Below are 18,834 nucleotides of genomic sequence, written 5' to 3' on the forward strand. Positions count from 1 at the left end.
CGTCTGTGACTCTGTGGTAAGGCTAGTATGGTGATCAAATGCGAATTCCTTGTTACTAGCTTGGTGAAATCCACTTTAGAACCAGGAGCGTTGGAAGTACCCTAAAAGCGTGGGGAGGGGGCACCCCACAGGCACCTGAACCATCAGACACACACCCCAACGGCGCCCCTGCCCCCAAGGCATCACCTCCTGTTCACTTCTCTTCGCCCCTCCCAATCACTTGTCCGTACTGCAGGTAATAAGTGGGAAGGCCCTGGCCACCTGCCCCCCCCCCGATCTAGAGCCCCTATCTAGAATACACAAGCAGTTTGGGGTGTCTGCCCTGTTGTCAGCACTCGTGGTCCTGAGCCACTCCAGATAGCATGACAATAATGACTCAGGCTGGAGTTTGGTTAGGGTACCGTGGGTAATGCCCTCTCTACTTTTGTAGCCCATGCCACAAGGCCTTCAGTGGTCAGGGACTGTGGTTTCAAGTTGCATCTAAAAAACGGCACATCTCCAGCAGCATTGGGCCCACTTACTACGCAAGGTTTCAGAGTAGCAGCCGTGTTAGTCTGTATTCGCAAAAAGAAAAGGAGTACTTGTGGCACCTTAGAGACTAACAAATTTATTTGAGCATAAGCTTTCGTGCGCTACAGCTCACTTCATCGGATACATTTCGAAAATGCATCCGATGAAGTGAGCTGTAGCTCACGAAAGCTTATGCTCTAATAAATTTGTTAGTCTCTAAGGTGCCACAAGTACTCCTTTTCTTTTTACTACGCAAGGGCATCGATTCAGGTGGAAGAGCGCCATCTGTTGCACTGTTCCAATAGTGCTGGAGAGAGCAACGCAATGTCTTTTCACTGGCACCCATCGTATAAGTCTCATAATATAAAAATGTTTCTCCGTAACAGTTGTCCAAACCAATACAAAAATGGATTGAAATTCAGCTAGAAAACCTTCCAAGACAGACCGGAAAGATGGCTCCAGCCTCTATCAGTCACCTACCCTGACGTGCAGATCTGGGTCTACCTGTAGTGACTGGATACAGATCAGGAGCTGAGAAAATAAAGAGACACCATGTTCAGCACCAGAGTAGCTCTGGAACATCTGGAGAACTAGATTTGATCATTACCTATGAAGATTACCCTTCCCCTCTCTCTCTCCACTTGGGGCTATACCAGCTAACATGCTTCCTGCACAAAACAGATCCCAGACAACATCAGTCTGTGCTGAGTAGAGTTACCATTTCTGCCACAGCCTCTGAGAAACTCTTCACGCAGCCTGTGAGCTCCCGTTTGTTTCATGGCAGCACCATCTCTTTCTTCCTCCATGAACTGCTTATAGAATTCGAACGTTTAAAACCAAGAGGTCAGGATCTGCCTGGAGCCCTCACCCAGCCCTGCCTGCCTCCCAGGGGCTGGTAGATCTGCCCTTCTTCCCAACACATGCAGTGGGCACCTAAACCTCTGGGAGAACAAGTGACTCTGCCAGCATACTATGGGTTAATGAACAGCTAGAGGGCTCAGGAAACTCACTCTTCCCACTTGGGGTGAAGATCCACCGCTTGCAAACCTTCCTTTGCCAAACCGCCAACATACCAGCGAGTAGCACCATGCTGCAGAGAACCACCGCACCCCAGGGAACAAAGCTCCCATCACCTGCAACACAGAGTGGGCATAAGGGGTATCATTAATGAAGCTGCATGTTCTCCAGCTAGGATTTTTTTTTTTTTAAAAAGGTATGGGGGGTCCACAAGCAGTATGAGAGAGAAAGATGTTCCCACACCAGAACACGCACACAGACCCAAGCCCACCTTCATGTGCTTCACTCGCCACGTGCATTATCAGTGCTGTTACCTGTCTTGGCAGTCTTTTCTGTAGCTATATCTGAGATAGGGGAAGTGCCAGCTGCGTGTTTTGTATCCGGTCCACCGACAGTTCCCGTAGCGGTCCAGTTGGCATCGCCAGAGGCTGCATCACTCGTGAGGATGCTGGCGCTGGTCACTGGCTTTGTGGCAGTGTGGGAATGCTGGCCTCCCACGGTGGTTGGCTGCTCGCTCAGGTGCGGTGGTCTTGCCCTGCCAGAATCCTTTGGCTCGTTGCTGAATTTCCCAGACAAAGTGGCAGGTGTGAGGTGCATGGAAGGCGGGTCTATGCAGACTTGGTCGTGTGTGGAATTTCCTCTGCCCACTGCTATCTTGTTTAGCTTGGCACAGCTGGGAAGGGGAAGGAGAAACGGAGGTTATGAGTCACAGAGTAAAATGCATGAAGAATCCTTGGAGGGAATGAAAGACAGGAGAGAGGTTACCTGAATGATAACCATCCCCTTGCTCATTTTTGAGTCATCTGCCCTTAGCCAGAAGCTCATCCCTTCCCATTACTCTTCCCCCTGCCCACAGGATCTCTAAGCCAGATACAAATCTAACATTCACGTTCAAGTCTAACTCACTCTAGTCAAGCGAGCTCGAGATCAGAGGGGTTCATCCATCCCCACTCAAAACGCCCCCAGCCATGGCATCTGGTGCAAACAAAAAAAATAGGGATGCTCTCAAATCTCTGCTCACTAGCAAAAAACTGGGCTTACTCTGTGTGGGGCTTGCAATGTTCGGTGCTGGAGAGCCGATCAGAGAAGGTACCTGAAGGGCATTCTTCGCAAGAGACATCAACTTCTGAGGTGCCTGCAGAAAAAAATAAAAAGCTCGTCAAGCCGTACGCGACAGAGTGAGCCGTGTCGCCAGCACCATCCCATGGCCAAAGACAGAGGAGACTGGCTGGCATGGGTGGGATGCTTACCTCTGGCTAGGACTCCAAATCCTGGCTTGCAGACAGTGTGGGAAATGCATCGCGCACAGCTGTTCAGAACTGCAACCTTACAGAACAGACCTGCTCGGCACTCACACACCCTTCTGGAATTGAAGGAGCAAGGGACTTTCTCCACAAGGTCATATTCTGAAAGGGGGAGCGAGGGAAAATTAGCATGGAGGAGATGCAGGAGAGGAGAAGAGTTGAGCTATTTCAATCCAGGGGTCCTGGAAAGCAGGGTGGGACATGGGATAATGAGAGTTCTGTTCAGTGACAACTTAAGTCACAATAGCAGGAGAAGTCTGCAGACCAACGGGCTGGAGTCTTATCAACCAAGCAGGGATCAGGCTTGGTCAATAGCTGAATGGGAGACCTCTGGGGAAATCCCAGGTCCCGTAGGAAGTGGCACTGTGAGGTGGTAGGTGGTATTCCCCTCTCTAAATACTGAGCCAGCACAGGGGGCCATTTTGCTGCTGGAAATGCCATTCTGAATGAAATGTCATTACTGGGGTCCGACCACTTGTGGGCTGTCACGATCTCACTGCAAGATCAGGGTGTTGACTCTCCTGCCTGAGCTAAATTTTAGCTCAGGCAGTTGTGTTCCATCCCCCTAAATTTTCCTGGTAGCATCTCTTAAACACGACACTAGCCTCCCTGTTCTAACCTGGTGGATAGCGTTGTTGTGCATTGTTAAACGTCTCTGTGCATCACCCCAGAGGCAGCTGCAATCCCAGTAAGGCTTGCACTTCAGTTCTCCATCTGGAAAACTCTTTGGGATCCACTGGGGTGAAAGACAAGAAATGGGTCTGCACCAGAACCCCAGATCCAGACTGTGGAAGAACCAAGATGCAAATCTGAATTCAGATCCAAGCTCCCTGGTTCGTTCCTCTCTGTAACATTATGTCACAGGGTGGGATGACTTTTCTAAACTGAACAGAACATCCAAGTCAAGCATTTGGATGCTCAAGTAGGTGCACAAAGTGGGAAAGTAAAATAGCCAGACATGCACTCTCCAAGAGCCTGATTCAAATTCCACCAAAGTCAATGGAGCCTTTCCATTGACTTCTGTGGGATTTGGATCAGGCCCCAAATGCAGCCTGCTGAGATACCCAAATATACAGACAGGACCCATTTCACATAATGGGGATACGTTACCTGAAAGGGGACTCACATCAGCCTGGTGCTGCAATTGATGGATCAAGGACTAAGACAAGGTGGCTTCCCTCGCCAGTCCAGACCCATGTGGAAAGGCAGGAAATCAAGATATAATGAAACTGACCCAGCTCAAACCCAGAGAAGATCTCGGCATGATGCAAGTGCCGGAGATAAGCAAAACAAATACCTGGCTTGCATGACACGCAGGCCTTGCAGTGTGGCCTCCCTTGCTCCCTGTTCAGGAAGTGCTCGGGCTCACACTGCCCGCAGTCCTGGCCTGGATCTGTGGGACACTCTTTCTGTTTATGATAGCCTGAAAGAGAGAAGCAAAAAATTAATAAGAAGCCTCTTACCAAGGGCTCAGAGAGAAGCAGAGGGTGAGAACCATCCTGTCAAATGCTGTGCCAGCCCAGCAGCACCCCCTACCGGTCAAGCGTAGCTCAGAAGTGCCAAGCCTCAGTTTCTCTTTCAAATAGGCTTTTCTCTTCCAGCAACACCCTGGTTCATCACCATCATAAACGGTTCCCAGAGTTCTCAGAGTCCAAATTTCATCCTGCCCTGGCCAGAGTTGTCTTCTACTCCACTGCAGCCTGCTTTCTGCTCCAGCCCCCGGCTCTCCTCCTTGGGGCTGGGGGTATAATTGAGGCCAGCTGTAGAGCCTCAGCTAACTCCTTCCTCCAGTCAGTCCTTTCTCTCCCCTGCCAGGAGAATTCCCATGCACACCTCCTCCAGCCACTGTCTTCACTGCTTTTGAGGGAGGATAGAGAGTGTCTGTATATATATATATATATATATATATATATATATATATATATATATATATATATATATATATATATATATATATAAAAATAAATAAAAATAAAATGTTTCCCTCCCAGAGCTTGTCCTGATTGGCTGAGAGAGGAATCCTGCCCCACCCACTCCACAAAGCTCCTGATCCCAGGCCCTTAAAGAAACTGCCTTCCCTGGGTCTTCATCCATGCTTAAAAAGCCCCAGCACTTGAAGGGACACACCACACAGCAGGTGTTGACTGACCACTGGTGCTTACTAGCCTTTAGGGGACAGTCGCCCCGTTATATATCCAAAGGCTCCTCAGTCCACCTCCCACACAACACTAGGATGGATCTTCTCTCTACACCTGTCACCCAGGCTGCAGAAATGCTATTACAAGGTGCAGAGCTTGGGACCATTGCCGCCAGGAGGTTACAAAATGGGAAGATAGAGGGGGCTGGCAGGTCTGCAGGGCAGTGCCCCACTGCCACGCAGATTCCTCAGACAATTGCTCCTCGCTGGCTCCTTCACATCTCTGGTAGCAACACGCAGGGCTGGTGCTAAACATTTTACTGCCCTAGATATCCGCTTTCCTTTCAACTGCTGCCAGCATCTCTGGGATGCTGGTGCAAATGGGAGTTCAAAGGGGCAGAACTGCACCCTCAAAAGCTGTGCTGGGGAGCGGAAGGAGGCCAAGCTGGAGCCTCTCTGGTGCAGCTCCTGTGGGGAGCAGGTGTGGCTGGGCCAGAGGCACCTCTAAAAGGTCACTAATTCTAAGCAGCTGGGTACACGGTCTAACGAAGGCGCTGACTATACCATGGAGATGAGAAGGGCAGCAGAAAGCTTGACCCCAGGAGTTGCTGGGAGGTGGGTAGCCACGACCAGTGCGGAAGGCACAGTAGCAGCATCACGCAATGAGAAATCCCAGCAGCAGCATGGGAATGGGGCACAGGGTGGGAGAGAAAGAATCCAGGGAAACAGCCCACCTCTTTCTGCAGAATGCAACCCTCCGGGCTAACGCCTCGGAGGAAAAAAAACACACTCGCTAACCATTCTGGCAAGCCCAGCGTAGGCGGTGCAGGTGATAGCATCAGTGCTATATTTAGGTGACTAAATGTCACCAGACAACTCCCAGCTACGTGGCTCCCACCTCCCACTGTCTGGAGCCAGGCTCACTAGGGCGGGGACTGATGCAATGCCCGTGCTCAGGCCTGCAACACGGTCCTTTAAAAAAAATAAAAAAAAAAATAAAAATAAAAAGCTATTTCCTTTAGTGACCAGCTGTGTCAGGAATTGAGGCTGAAATCATGCCCTGCAGAGAGCCGTCCGAGTGTGGCTGTGGATCAGCTGACCGGCAGCCCATGGAGTAAACACTGCTGACCTACTCTGGGATTCTGCTCGGAGGAATGATGGTATAGTCTAGTGGACGGGTTCAGGGATGCAGGCGTGCAGCTGAGGTTGGTGAGCAGCTAAGGGAGGACGGCACAGATAACCTTAATTCTGCCATTTCCTAACTTTTGAGGGCTTGATTTTGCAACCTGAATATCCTTTTAGTATCATTTTTGCTATGTAGTATAGTATCTATTTGTCCAGGGAATGTTCCTCTCCCTGATCCTTTTTTAATGCCTTCTCCCCCTAGATTTCCCCCCTCCCCTTTTCTCCTCTCTCTCTCTCTCTCTCTCTCTGCTCCTCTTTAACCCCCAGTCTTCCTTAAGCAGAACAATAAGCCAACATCCTTCAGGTACAACTCCCAGCTGCTATAAAAATGGGGAAGCCCCTTTGAAGGCAATGAAGTCACACTGACATACACCGGTTGAGGATCATAGAACCACAGGGTTAGAAGGGAACACAAGGATCACTAGTCTAATCCCCTGCCAAGATGCAGGATTTGGATGGTATAAACACAACAAGACAGAAGGCTATCCATCCATTTGAGTAGGTTCCAAACTAGGTAAAAGCAGCTTCCTCAGCCCCAATTTCTTGTTTTACTGGAAGCAGTCCCCCTCTTCCTAATTTGTAATGTCTCAGCTGGCCACACACCGTGGTGGGTCTCTCATGAGCACCGGCATAGTCGTGACATCACATGGCCACAGCTCAGGAAGGATGCCCTGCTACTGACCCAATCCAACTTCATGCAAATGCTCACAGCCAAGCACAATGCCCCCGTGCGCTATCAGCCTAATGAATAAGTGTCAAAAATTTCCTTTTGAGAAAAAAAAAAATAAAGTTTTTACAAAGGAAGAGGGAAATGCCACAAAATGCCCCTTCCACTGAACTATTTTGGCCAATGGGCCTAGCTTCAGGCATTTCCAGGACTCGGTCTCACTAAGCCATTTCCTGTTTCTGACCACAAGGCTTGTTAGTCTTTATGAGTCATGGCTAGCTTCCGAGCGGCCTGCTGCCGGCGCTGAAAACAAGCTGCCCACCTCCATCTCCTCTGGAACACTTTCTAAACTGTTTTGACTCTGAAGAAAGCAACAGAGTTTCCCCTGTGCCATTTGCTATTTTTATGGCCTGCGATCGGATGCAAATTGAGCTTCACAGTTTTACTGGACAGTTTGAAACCCTGCAGCAGCAAATCTGTGGGTCCGACTCTTGGCAGTCACTAGCAGCAGTGCAAAGTGGGTGCAAAACACCCACAAATCACGATGGCAACGTTTTACACCTTCTGTCCACGCGCTGCACACAGGTGGACGTGACAACGCAAAAAGCAGGGCCGTGCAGACTCAAATTCAGCAGGATGCAAATTAAGGACCCGATTCTGCGAGGCTCCGAGCACCTCCAATGAGGTTCTGACGGCCTCATTGCTAGTGACACAACTCCTTGCCAGACCAAGTCCACAGGTATGTTTACACCCTGGAGACTATACTGGCATTGCTATTCCATTGTAGCTATGCTGGCATAACCCCGTAATAGAGACCTGCCTACACTGATGGAAGGGGTTGTTGCATCCGTGTAGGAACCCACACCTCCCCCAACGACAGTAGCTAGGTCGATGGAAGCATCCTTCTGTCAGCATAGCTGGCTCTATGCTGAGGGTTAGGTCTGCATAGCTACATTGATTGGTGTGGGGGGGGGGAGGGGTTAGATTTGTCACCCCCCGCCCCAACCAACATCACTACTTTGACCTAAATTTTAAGTGTAGAGCAGGCCTAAACTGTCAATGCCTAAAAACGAGCAGGGGGTTATGCCTTTCATACTGTGGATCACTGGGATGTTTGAAGGGAGGGGATCCAGACCTGTTGCTCATTCATAAAACCGCGCACTGCACACTTACGCAGGGAACAGAAAGAACTCCCCCCACCACTGCACATTGCCTAGTTCATGTGCACCAGTAAAATGGCCTGTACTGTTTGCCTGTTAATTGTTACCGAGTTACAAACACACTGACCTGAGGGACATTGGTAGCAGCAGCGTTGTGAAGTTTCATCATAGAGCCAGTTCTCTAGCACATCACAGGACTGAGGTGAGGGAATCAATGTCTAGAAAATCAAAGAGACCAAAGATCGCATCAAAGCTCAGTAGTAGAAGCAGCAGCATTCAATGTACAGCACTTCGTAATTATCCAATATGCCCCCAGTCCAAAACACAGAAGAGCCCAGCTTCAGGCAGCTCTTTCCTGTGAACGAGTAGAGCGCGAGAATGGGAAGCTGCATTGCAACCCGTCCATCTGCCATTACAGTGCTCAAAAGCCTACGGGTGACAAATGCAACTCCATGGACTGCGGTACTGTGCTAGAATGACCCCCTCTCCACTCCAGACCAGGACTTGGGAATAACCAGCGTAGACTCCCTAAGGAATCCATATCAGGTTTTAGACTCAAGTATGCTAAAAGTATAAAACCTTTAGCATATAAAAGTATATGCTAAAACTATGCAGAGGATGCTAGACTTTGGATCATAGTCAGGGCTATGTAGCTGTCCAGCCAGAATGGACATGTTAAATAAAATTAACTCTTTACATTAATCGTCAGTTGTGTGTGTTATTTCCAGGCATCTGGTGACCTGGGCCACTCGCAACAGGTGCATGCCATCCTTCTCAAGGATCTTGAAACTACCTTGTTGCAGTTCTGCCATTTTGTTAGGCTCCTGCTGGGTCCAACAGTCTCCTCTCCCATGTATCAGTGTAGTAAATATATAGCTTTGTTCAATTGTGTAACTGGATATAATCCAACCCAAAGACCTGCTTGTGATTCAATTGTTTTGCTGGTAACATGGGGACAGAACCTGCACCGACATCAGTGGCAGTTTGGCCCAAGGGGAGAGCCTGCAAACCCTTATTCCCATGGCCAGTCCCACTGTCTTCAGTGAAGCTTCTCTTGTGCGTAAAAAGTTTTCAAGAGTGGCCTCTGCTCTGACCTTCCTTAGATAAGGCTCAGTTGGGAATTGTCTCAAGAAGAAAATAAACCAGCAGGTACCTCTGCTCAGTGGCTTCAGCGCCTTGCTTAGAGCAATCTGAAGCACGTACTGGGAAATGTCACTGCTACAAGTTTTCTGATGAGGTCATTTGAACTTGGCAGTCTCCCATTCAAACCCCTCCCCACCCCGTTCTCGGAATTCCATTTTCAGCAACCGGTGGAAAGTGTAAAATCGTCTGAAACAGCAACTTGTCTCAGAAAGAGATGGAATCAGGAGATCCATCATAGACCATGCCTCTTGATAGCGCTTTGACAGGTAACAAGGACCTCAGGAAATCCACAGCAGATCAGCATCCCCTTGGCTTCTGCGGGAGAATTTCCCCCAGTCCTTCGGCATAACCCCTCATCTTTCTACAATGCCTTCTGTAGACAGTGCAGAGTCTCACCAAGCTTTACCAGCATTCATCCACTAACTTCACACCCAGCCTCTGAAGCGGTCTCTCTTTTCTACAGATGAGGAATCAGGTGCCCTTCAGCAGAAAGATAGGAAAGCCTGGAAGGGTATGTCTGCCCTGCAATTTAAAACCCGTGGCTGGCCCATGCCAGCTGACTCGGGCTCAGGAGGCTCGGGCTAAGGGGCCGTTTAACTGCGGATCTGGCTGGAACCTAGGCTCTGGGAGTATCACAGAGCTCCGGTTGCAGCCCAAGCCCAAATGGGTGGACTGCATGAGCCTGAATCACCCAGCTGCGGGTGACTAGTTGCAGTGTAGACACACCCACTGGAATGGAGTCAAATGGCAAATTAATAGCAGAATTGGAAATAGAAGCTCTCTAACCACTAGCACACACTACCTGGTAGAGACTGTAATCGAACCAAGGATCCTGACACTTCAAATGGACTCAAGAGGCTGCCTGAGGAAGGGGGATCTCCTTGTCTCTCCTGCAGAAGCACCTTGGCTAGCCAACCATTCTAAGACTCATTTAAGCAGCAGGAGGTGACATTATTAAATCAATCGTTTAGAGAGAAAGGTCCCTCAGGGGTCACCCTAGACTGTTTCAACTAAGGCATTGTACTGTGAAGGGGATTAAAACTAAGCCCAGTTTTTCTACCCAGTTTTAAAGAGACAAAATTTAAAAACCACAGTCAGTGGCCATATCTAAGCTGGGCCAGCTTTTCTGTAACTTCTCTGGAAAGTCACTGACAAGGGCAGCGCTTCTTTCCTGGCTCTCCGATGAGATCTGACTTTGGGCTGTAAGGGATGTTCAGCATGAGATCAAGTTGAGCAATGTCACTTTAAATGATTGATGCAACATTCAGCTTCTTCCACTGAATTTTCTGGAAAAAACGTAGGAGATTTTCATCATTTAATTAAATGCGAGAGTTTTTACAAAGTTTAACATATTGAACATACAGGACCAGATTTGGCTCATAGGTACCATTAAATAAATCTGGAGTATGAACTTATTCCAGATTTGACTGAGAGCAAAATCTGGCCCACAGCCGAACAACTGTGATAAATTATTGCACATCTGCAAACAAAGTGTGACTCGATTACTTAATACATCATTTTCCCACAAGAGGGCAGCTGCCTGCCAGCTTATCAACTTATTCACTGCTTGAAATCCACAGCCTCCCAGATTGATCTGCTGCCAAGGCCAGGTCTGAAAATGATACAGCCGTAACAAGCACTTCACCCACCATCACCACACTGCGGCTGGCATAGTAGCGTTGCTGCCTTTATTATCCTCTAAGCAAAATCCCAAAGTGCTTGAGTCCGTGGAAAACTTTGTAAAATGCTTTCTTAAAATCAAGGCACGGTTTCTCAACCATGGAACGTCTCCTTCTGCTGACCCAGCCTCCCCGTTTCTTGGCCATCCACCAACTATCACTTACGCTGTGTCATGAGCATGAACTTTACTCATCAAGCTCTTTCCACTGTCCGCTTGGTGGCAGCGGACATCACACTTCTGACTCAGGCCTTTGTCAGCCTCCCCTTTTCATTCCCTCAACTATTAGTTCCTATTTCAATTAGTCCATAGCAGCACAGGATGGTCGAGTTCTGTTGTGTGTGATGAACAAACAAGGGCTCTTGAGAAGTGACAAATGGGGCACTAGCACTAGCTGTGCATTTTGCCCCACATACGCAGTCCCTGTAGTAACAGCAAACCATTAATGCCTGATCAAGGCAGAAAGTGAATTATATAAGCAAAACTGACAGCAGGGAAATGATGCGGGCTTCACTTCTTTAATACGTACCAGGTTTTCTACAACCTCGGTTTCAGAATTTTCACACTTCTGATGTCAAAAATGTAGAGTGACAACCACAAGGTTGTGTGGGATGAAGGCAAATGTGTGTCCAAAACCAACTGGCAGGCCGCGTACTGTGAAGGCATTTGGGGTTGAGAGCAGCATGTTAAAAATTATAAGGCCAAGTGAATGGTTGGGGAAGGTGGGGCTCCAAGTTACACATGGGAACTACAGGCAGAAAGGATGGTGTATAAGAGGGTCTAACTGATCTAACACACTCGGGGACAGAAAGTGTGAATTACCTCATTTTAGCAGCCTTTAACCAGGCATACCCATGTGTCACTTTCAACCCCCCTATGCATCTGCTGTGATTATGGACCGGGATCTACGGTACATTAAAGGCTTGGTTGGTTTGATTTTTCTTTTCAAACGAGTTCAGCATTTTCAACCAGGGTGAGTGGCCTAGAAATAAACCTCAATGCTTTGAGAGAGCAGAAGAGAGACGGATCACAGAGAACAGACAATGAAGCTGAATTACTTTGCCCAACCAGTTTAAAGGGAAGTGATTCTCTGGGGAATCCAAAGAGCAGAGGAGGTAGGATCCAAGGTGCTGCTAGAAATGATCTCTCGAGGTCAGCGATACTCAGACCTCAGTGGTTCAGGAGCCAAATTAGCGATCAGCATTACCCAAAAGAGTCACAGTTCCGTGAATCCATTGTTTCATTTACTATAGTACTATTCGTACTTAAACACTATGATGGAAAATTATAACTTATTTTCACAGCAAAATGACTGGCCAAGTATTATTTTATCGACTACAATTGGTTAACATAGTAAATGCATCCTGACTGCGTAATAATTAAAATCACACCATGTTTTAATATCATGTGCGGCAAAAAGTCATAGGAGACACAGTAAAGAGCCACCTGCAGCTCGTGAGCCTCAGTCTGAGTATCGCCGTTCTAGGTTTTAAAGCCCAAGCCCCTTAGTCCGTATAATTTGAAACATGGCACAGAAACCTACTGAGGCCCTGCTAACACCTGCCAAAGGGACAGAGCAAAGATTTGTTGGTGTTAATAGCCATAGATAGTAAACCAATGTCTCTCATTGACTCAGACATTTCCAAAGCTGTAGACTGAAAGCACTGGCTCTGCAAATGAAATCAAGGCCAGTGTTTAAACTTCTGCTTTCCAAGCAAAAATAGAAGCCACATTTCCATCAATATCACTAGAAGGTGCAGTCCCACATCAGAGGGCAGAATTCATCATACCTTATTTCTTAGCCACCCTCACCCCTCCCAGTGCCACTCTCAGACTCTGTTCTGAAGCAATTCTAGCACAAGTACTGCCTGTAGGTTACATGTTCACAAGGGCTGGTCAAGACTTTTCCATCAAGACTTATTTTTGGCAGAAAAATGGGTTTTTAACTGAACTAATGTTCATCGAAAGTGACTGCTTTCCTCAAAAAACATGATTGTTTTGTTGTAAAAACTAAAAATCAAGTAGTATCTGGCAAAAAAAAATATTTATATTTTCAGGTTTTTTAGGAAAAGTCAAAGTTCTCCACTCACAAAAATGGGGTTTTTTTTTCCCCATTTGTCGTCAAAATTTTCATCAGAGAAAGAAAAATTCCAAACTGCTCTAATTTTTACCATCCTTTCGTGAGAACTTATGCATGGAAGAAAGAGAGAGGCAACACAATACAGGTGGGAAAATTCATATCCTCACTGCAGCTCAGAAAATGCTAGTTAAGGAGCCACCTTTCTGGCTTTTCTAATTCAATTGGTTTTATAGATCATGGGTGTGTTTGTGCGGAAGGATAAGTTTCAGGTTAACAATAATACTTTGCTCTCACACCGTACTTTTCACCTGTGGATCTCAAAGCATTTTACTTTGGTGATTTAGCATCATTACCCTTGTTTTATAAGTGGGGAAACTGGGGCACGGAGAGGTGAGCAAGCCAATGAAAGAGCCAGGTGTAGAACTCAGATTTCCTGACTCCCAGCCCCACGGTTTGCCCACTGCATCACAATGCCTATTAGAGAGCATCATGGAGGGTAGTGCTGAGAATTCTACCTTTTAGCCTAACCCCCAGCTAAAAAAAATAAAATCAAAAATAAAATCAAAATTCTAGTACCAATATCATTTGGTGACATTTCATGTGCTTTCTTGATTTGACTATTATACTGCACCATTGTCCATTATATGCAAATAGTCAAAATGTATGTCATTTCCCCCATTCCAAGGTGGGTTTTCTGGAGACTACCCCCGGTACTACTTTTTCCCTTTTATCCTGAGGGCCATGGAGCACCCCTCATTTTCTGATTAAGGAAGGGTGGACACTGCTCCTGCAGGATCCCTCCAGCGCAGTCTGGTGGGACTGCAAGGCATTTTCTTGCATAATGTCCCTTCCTCCTCTGTGGCCCTGGGATGGAATGTCTCATGCCAGACCCTGAATCATGAAATGTTTGCAATGCAGATTAAGAAAGACTTATTTAAAACAGCAGAGATATTTCAAGTGCTGGCCGCAGCCTCCAGGCTTTATGGAATCACAAAAAAGATTATAAAGCTGTTTTGAGTGACTTCTTAGGAAAATAACTTTGTCAGAGGCCATCTCTGTTCTCACTAGCAAGCATGAGTGTTTTGCAAAGTGGCTGCCTAAATACTGCAGTCAAAATGTGGGGGTGAAGAGGAATCCCTGCCCAGATAATGAGTGGGAAATTATAACAATGCAAAAGGTAATTCAAAAAAGTCAATTTTGAATCACTGGGGAGGAGAGGGCTATGCAATCTAGCAGTTCCAGCAAATAACTGGACTCCAACTCCTTGTACCATCTACACACAGCTGTTACTTTCATAGTGCAAACTGCACAGGTGTGGGGACATAACGGGGCCCCTGGTTTCTATTCCCCATGTCTTGCAAGTTCTATTCTTGGCTATTTATTTATTTTTTAATGAATTAAAAAGGGAGGTTTCTAAATAAGTTAGATTTCTTTAAAAAATTAAACCTATTTAAAATTAAATGTGAATTTATTACAACCTACTTTAAGGCCTAAACATTTAAAATCATTTAAATTAAATTTAGATTAAAAAAAACAAACAAACATTCAAGCAGCCCACATGCACTGCCAAAGTTTAAAAGAAAGTCAGCCCATGAACTAGGGGAAATCTAAGGTGCCACAAGTACTCCTTTTCTTTTTGTGGAACCAGAGTTTGCTGACGTGCTAAACAACAAGCTGTAGCCTACAGTAGCCTTTTGACTGCTGGTACAGAGAGAATTTTCTTCATTTCAGTTTATTCAGCTAGTTTGTGCAAAGTTGAGAAACTGATTGGGAGTTGAAAAAGCAGGAAAGCTTGTTTTTCTTTTCCAATCTATGCATAAAAACAAAGCGTGAGAGGAGGAGATCTACGGGTTCTAAATCTTGAAGGCCATAGCGATCAGTACAGATAATACTTCTTTTGTTTAATGAAGTTAATTTTAAATGCAAACATGTTTTGATATACTTACTTTCTTTGCTTATGTATTCAGCACAAACGTAGTTTTATTTAAATAATTTTTAAATGCCATTTTTGAGCATTTTTAATCAAATTCTAACTTCTGTCCAAATGCAGTTTGTGACAAATTACAGTTTAAAAATTAATCATTGCCTACTAAATAAGAAATGCATCATTCACCATTTCCTAATGCAATTAAAAAAAGAAAGAAAAAATATGACATATGTATGTTAAGGCATATATTTACTTAAATAAATATAGTAGATCCTCCTGCTTAGCAAAAAGAATTACCAAACTATACCAACCCATAAGAAACAACCTTTCTTTAGGAAAAATAACCAAAAAGTACAAATGCAAACAAGATTAAAATCAGAGTCTTAAACCAAGGTTTCCCGTTTCCTTATTTAAATCATGATTAAAAAAAAAGTGATTTAAAAATCAATCCACCCTCTTGGTTCTATCATTTTGTGACAATAGGTGAGTAACTTAAGAGCTCTGTGATTCAGTTTACTCATTAGAAAAGAAGTGTCTTCTTATTTTTATTTGTATGATGGTAATTACTTCCCCCTGGGGCTGTGGTAAGGATTCACTGCTTAATGTTTCTACAGCATTTGAAGTTAACAAGCATTGCATATGCGTTAAAGCTTATAATATCAAGACATGGCACATGTTGCCCATATAGCCAAAACACCCATAACAAAATTAATTTTATCCCTGTACACATTTCTGGCCTTCTTACTGATTGTGTGAAGCCAAGCTACTCCCCTGGCACAGAAGGCAATCACCTGCAAATACAGCTGCACTGTGCGAATACATGAGATAGCTAAAAAGGACCTTTTCTCTCTGCTCCATGAAGAGCAGATTGCTTGGTTACACTGATTGCTTGATCAGGTTTTGACAGTGGGCACTGTAGATGCTTGGGTCTTGTCCGCACTAGCAGTTAAACTTTTCAGCACCAGTGCAGGGGGAGCATCCACTGTCAGCAAAGGGTCAATTTCCTAAAGCAGACAGGAACTTTGTCCAGGGAAGCCGTTTTAGCACCTTGCCAAAAAAACAAAAAAACAAAACCACAGATCTAAAGCCCAACCTGCTAAAGGGGTGCTAATATGGTATCCTTGGCCAAAGATACCAGGGGCCAAGGTAATGAATTTACAGCATTGCGACTGTCTGGCGGTGGATTGTATCACTCTGCCCTGTCTACATGAGGAAAATTCTGAAAAAAATTTCCCACCAGCAGCAGTAACATTGATTGCCCTGGACACACTGTGTCACTTAGAACTGGCCTGAGCTAGGTTACGTGAGATGTGTTGACAGAGGGAGCCCTGTCTGCTTTCCCTAAGACCTGTTCAGTGGCAACACTGGGAACCAACGGTAGGATTTCCGCCCCCCTCTCCCGCTAATGTGAGCTAGGCCATAGACAGCTCAATGATCATCTGCCAGAGGGGAGGGAATCACAGGTGATCATTCACATGCAAGCGAAGGCCCTATTTGTACAAGGGCTAAAGAAAAACAATTCCTGTAGGGGGAAGAGCGATCGACAGTGCAAACGAATACCCTAGTTACACAAAGTTTCTAATGCAACCATTGCAGGTAGGATCTCAACACAAATAATCCCTAATGTCCTTATAGGTGTTAAAGGGTCCAAACATGGGGGAAAACATGCATCTTGTAAAAGAGTTAGTAAGAAACTTGGGAAATGCAGTAGATCTAATATATTTGGACCGCAGCAAGCATTGGACATGGTAGCACATAGGAACTTAGCTAAATTAGAGAAGATGGGGATTAGTATAACAATGGCAAGGTGAGTAAGAAACTGGCTAAAGGGAAGAAGGCACTGGGTTTGTGCTGAAAGGTGAATTACCAGCCTGAAGAGAGGTTACTAGTGGTGTTCCTCACGGACTTGTCTTGGGACCAATCTTATTCAGTACTTTTATTAATGACCTTGGCACAAAAAGTAGGTGTGCGCTCATGAAATTTGCCGATGATACAGAGGAGGATCAGAATATTACACTGGAATATCTGGATGAGCTTGAAGACTAGTGTGACAGAAATGCAATACAATTCAACAGTACAAAGTGTAAAGTCATGTACCTACAGTCTAAGCAGAAGAATTTTTGCTATAAGCTATGGGCTCATCAGTTGAGAGTGAGAGGAGGACAGACCAACCTGCATGTGTGCATTGATCATAAGAGGACTATGAACCACCAATGTGATGCATCTACGAAACAGCCTAGGTTTGCATTTGCTGTTATCAGGTGAGACATTTCTAGCAGAGATAGGGAAGTATTAATGCCATTGTACAAGGTACTGGTAGGACCTCATATGGAAAACTGTATAATTTTGGCCTCCCATTTTGAAGAAAGAGGAGTTCAAACTGGCAACAAGTGCAGAGAAGAGCTACTCGGATGATCAGGGAATGGAGGGCCTCTCTTATGAGAGCAGCTTGGTGGGTTTATCTTAGCACAGTGAAGGCTGAGAGGGGATCTGATTGCCCTCTAGAACAACAGGTGGTAAACACCAGGGACAGTGAAGCTATTTAAGCTATAGGACATTATTGACACAAGAACAAATGGGGATAAACTGGCCGTGAAAAAATTCAAGATGGAAAGTAGAAGGTTTCTAACCATCAGAGGACTAAGTCCTGTAACAGCTACCCAACAGAAGTTGTGGAGGCAAACAACTTAATTAGTTTTAAGAACAAGCTGAACAAATTGATGAATGGGATTGTATGATGGGGTGGTTTGTGATGGTGGCTGACAAGGCTCGGCAGCCCTGAGGGTCCCTTCTGGTTCATGTCAGATGTCCCTAAAATCTAATGCTTCAGGCGGTCACCTCCAGGTTCACCTGGGTGTCTCTCACTTAATCAATTCCCTGCCATTGGTGCACTTCAGTCCCTCACATTCTCTGCCTGTCATATAATAGTTCAGTCTCCTGTGAGCTGAAATACTTGGGTCTATTTCATTGTTGGGTTTAGTGCACAGGTGCTGGGTGGTGATATACAGGAGGTTGGACTGGGATGATCTGGTCATCCCTTGTGGTCTTGAATTCTATGACTTGGCAGAGTAGGATAGGAAGATTTAATTACAGCATAGCAGAAGAAAGTTGATCTAGAGAGCTTGGTCAAGTCACGCCATTGCTCTGTGCCTCAGTTTCCCCATCTGTAATGGGGACACTGGTAATGACACTGACCTCCTTTGCAAGGCACTTTGAGATCAACAGATGAAAATCATTTTATAAGGGCTAATTATGATCACAGAAAGGAAAAAAGGCCCTTTGCCAATTACTCTTTCTGGAGGTATGTTGGTCCTTCTCCCATTCCCCCCTTTCCCCCTCCCAGCCTCACCAAGTCTGCTGAGGAGGACGATTTCCCCATTTGTTATATTGTCCTTAAGTCAAAGGGAGCTCTTTATAAACGAGTCACACAATGAGTGTGGGAACCATCAAATACAGATTCTGTTCCGAGATGGGTTTCATCCAGTCCTGACTCACTGTTATTAATATCACTAATAACTGATTATTGAATAAGACCATCTTCATTCTGAAATAAAGACATTTTGTTAGCCAAAAACTGAAAATAAAAATTTGACTTAGCTGGCCCCATTGCTCATATTTAGCTCTTGAAATGAAGTGAATGGGGTGGGGCGGGAGGGGAAATCTAAGGTGTCAGCCAAACTCTACAAACCTCAAAACTATCACCTTCTTGCAAAGCAGCTGCTGCCATCGATGTAGGGGGGATCTACCCATCAGACACTCCTGTTACTCTAGAACCTCTGTTTAGGGGACCCCTAAAAAGAAAGCTAGGACTGCAAAAACATTCCAGGGAACCACTCCACCTCTCCCCGAACTTGGATCATTCATTCTTCGTGGACTGAATGATCTTGCAGACTCTGGTTGTTGATTAGTCAGCTGGAGAAGATTCACTTCATAATTTTTACCCTTTGTTGCTTAGATCATACAGAACAACCTCTGTATGAGAGCTTTCACTTCTGCCCCACGCCCCCCTTCTTGCCTGTGAATATC

General features: G+C 45.7%; 1 protein-coding gene across 3 annotated transcripts in view; it reads right to left on the bottom strand.

Annotated features, from left to right (window-relative positions):
• Nucleotides 1-18,834, bottom strand: part of TNFRSF8 (TNF receptor superfamily member 8) — a 48,526-nt gene that overhangs the window by 12,111 nt on the left and 17,581 nt on the right. For all 3 annotated transcript variants that reach the window (XM_043499950.1, XM_038376867.2, XM_038376865.2), the window contains 7 exons: nucleotides 8,108-8,198; nucleotides 4,129-4,254; nucleotides 2,778-2,933; nucleotides 2,569-2,662; nucleotides 1,842-2,200; nucleotides 1,521-1,643; nucleotides 991-1,041 (listed from right to left, as the gene is read on the bottom strand). In XM_043499950.1, coding sequence (XP_043355885.1) covers nucleotides 991-1,041; nucleotides 1,521-1,643; nucleotides 1,842-2,200; nucleotides 2,569-2,662; nucleotides 2,778-2,933; nucleotides 4,129-4,254; nucleotides 8,108-8,198 — 1,000 coding nt within the window. The remainder of the gene's footprint in view (nucleotides 1-990; nucleotides 1,042-1,520; nucleotides 1,644-1,841; nucleotides 2,201-2,568; nucleotides 2,663-2,777; nucleotides 2,934-4,128; nucleotides 4,255-8,107; nucleotides 8,199-18,834) is intronic.

The sequence above is a fragment of the Dermochelys coriacea genome, chromosome 18 (genome assembly GCF_009764565.3).
Source record: "Dermochelys coriacea isolate rDerCor1 chromosome 18, rDerCor1.pri.v4, whole genome shotgun sequence".
In the NCBI taxonomy this organism is placed as follows: domain Eukaryota; kingdom Metazoa; phylum Chordata; order Testudines; family Dermochelyidae; genus Dermochelys; species Dermochelys coriacea.